The following is a 283-nucleotide window of genomic DNA, read 5'->3' on the forward strand; positions in this document are numbered from 1 at the left end:
GCGCCGGAGCGGCCGCTGCGCCTGAGGAGCGAGGTGGTGGTGGTGAACACCGACTGCCCGCGGCCCCCCGTCAGCCTCGACCCCCGCGTCTCCATCTACAGCCTCCGCAAGCCCCTGCTGAGCCGCAGCAGTGTCCAGGGCAGGGTCTACAACTTCTTGGAGCGGCCCACGGGCTGGAAGTGCTTCGTGTACCACTTCACCGTGTGAGTACCCGGCCCGCCGCCCACCGGGCCCACCTGCTCCGCGCCGGGCTCCCGTTACAGCGGCTTGTCTTCTCACCCGC

The 283-nt window shown here is 70.7% G+C and overlaps 1 protein-coding gene across 1 annotated transcript in view; it reads left to right on the forward strand.

The window, feature by feature from the left end:
• Positions 1-283, forward strand: part of KCNQ1 (potassium voltage-gated channel subfamily Q member 1) — a 371,368-nt gene that overhangs the window by 10,887 nt on the left and 360,198 nt on the right. The window contains exon 3 of the mRNA XM_019474489.1: positions 10-203. Coding sequence (XP_019330034.1) covers positions 10-203 — 194 coding nt within the window. The remainder of the gene's footprint in view (positions 1-9; positions 204-283) is intronic.

This window comes from Aptenodytes forsteri, unplaced genomic scaffold (assembly GCF_000699145.1).
Source record: "Aptenodytes forsteri isolate BGI_AS27 unplaced genomic scaffold, ASM69914v1 Scaffold8, whole genome shotgun sequence".
Taxonomy (NCBI): domain Eukaryota; kingdom Metazoa; phylum Chordata; class Aves; order Sphenisciformes; family Spheniscidae; genus Aptenodytes; species Aptenodytes forsteri.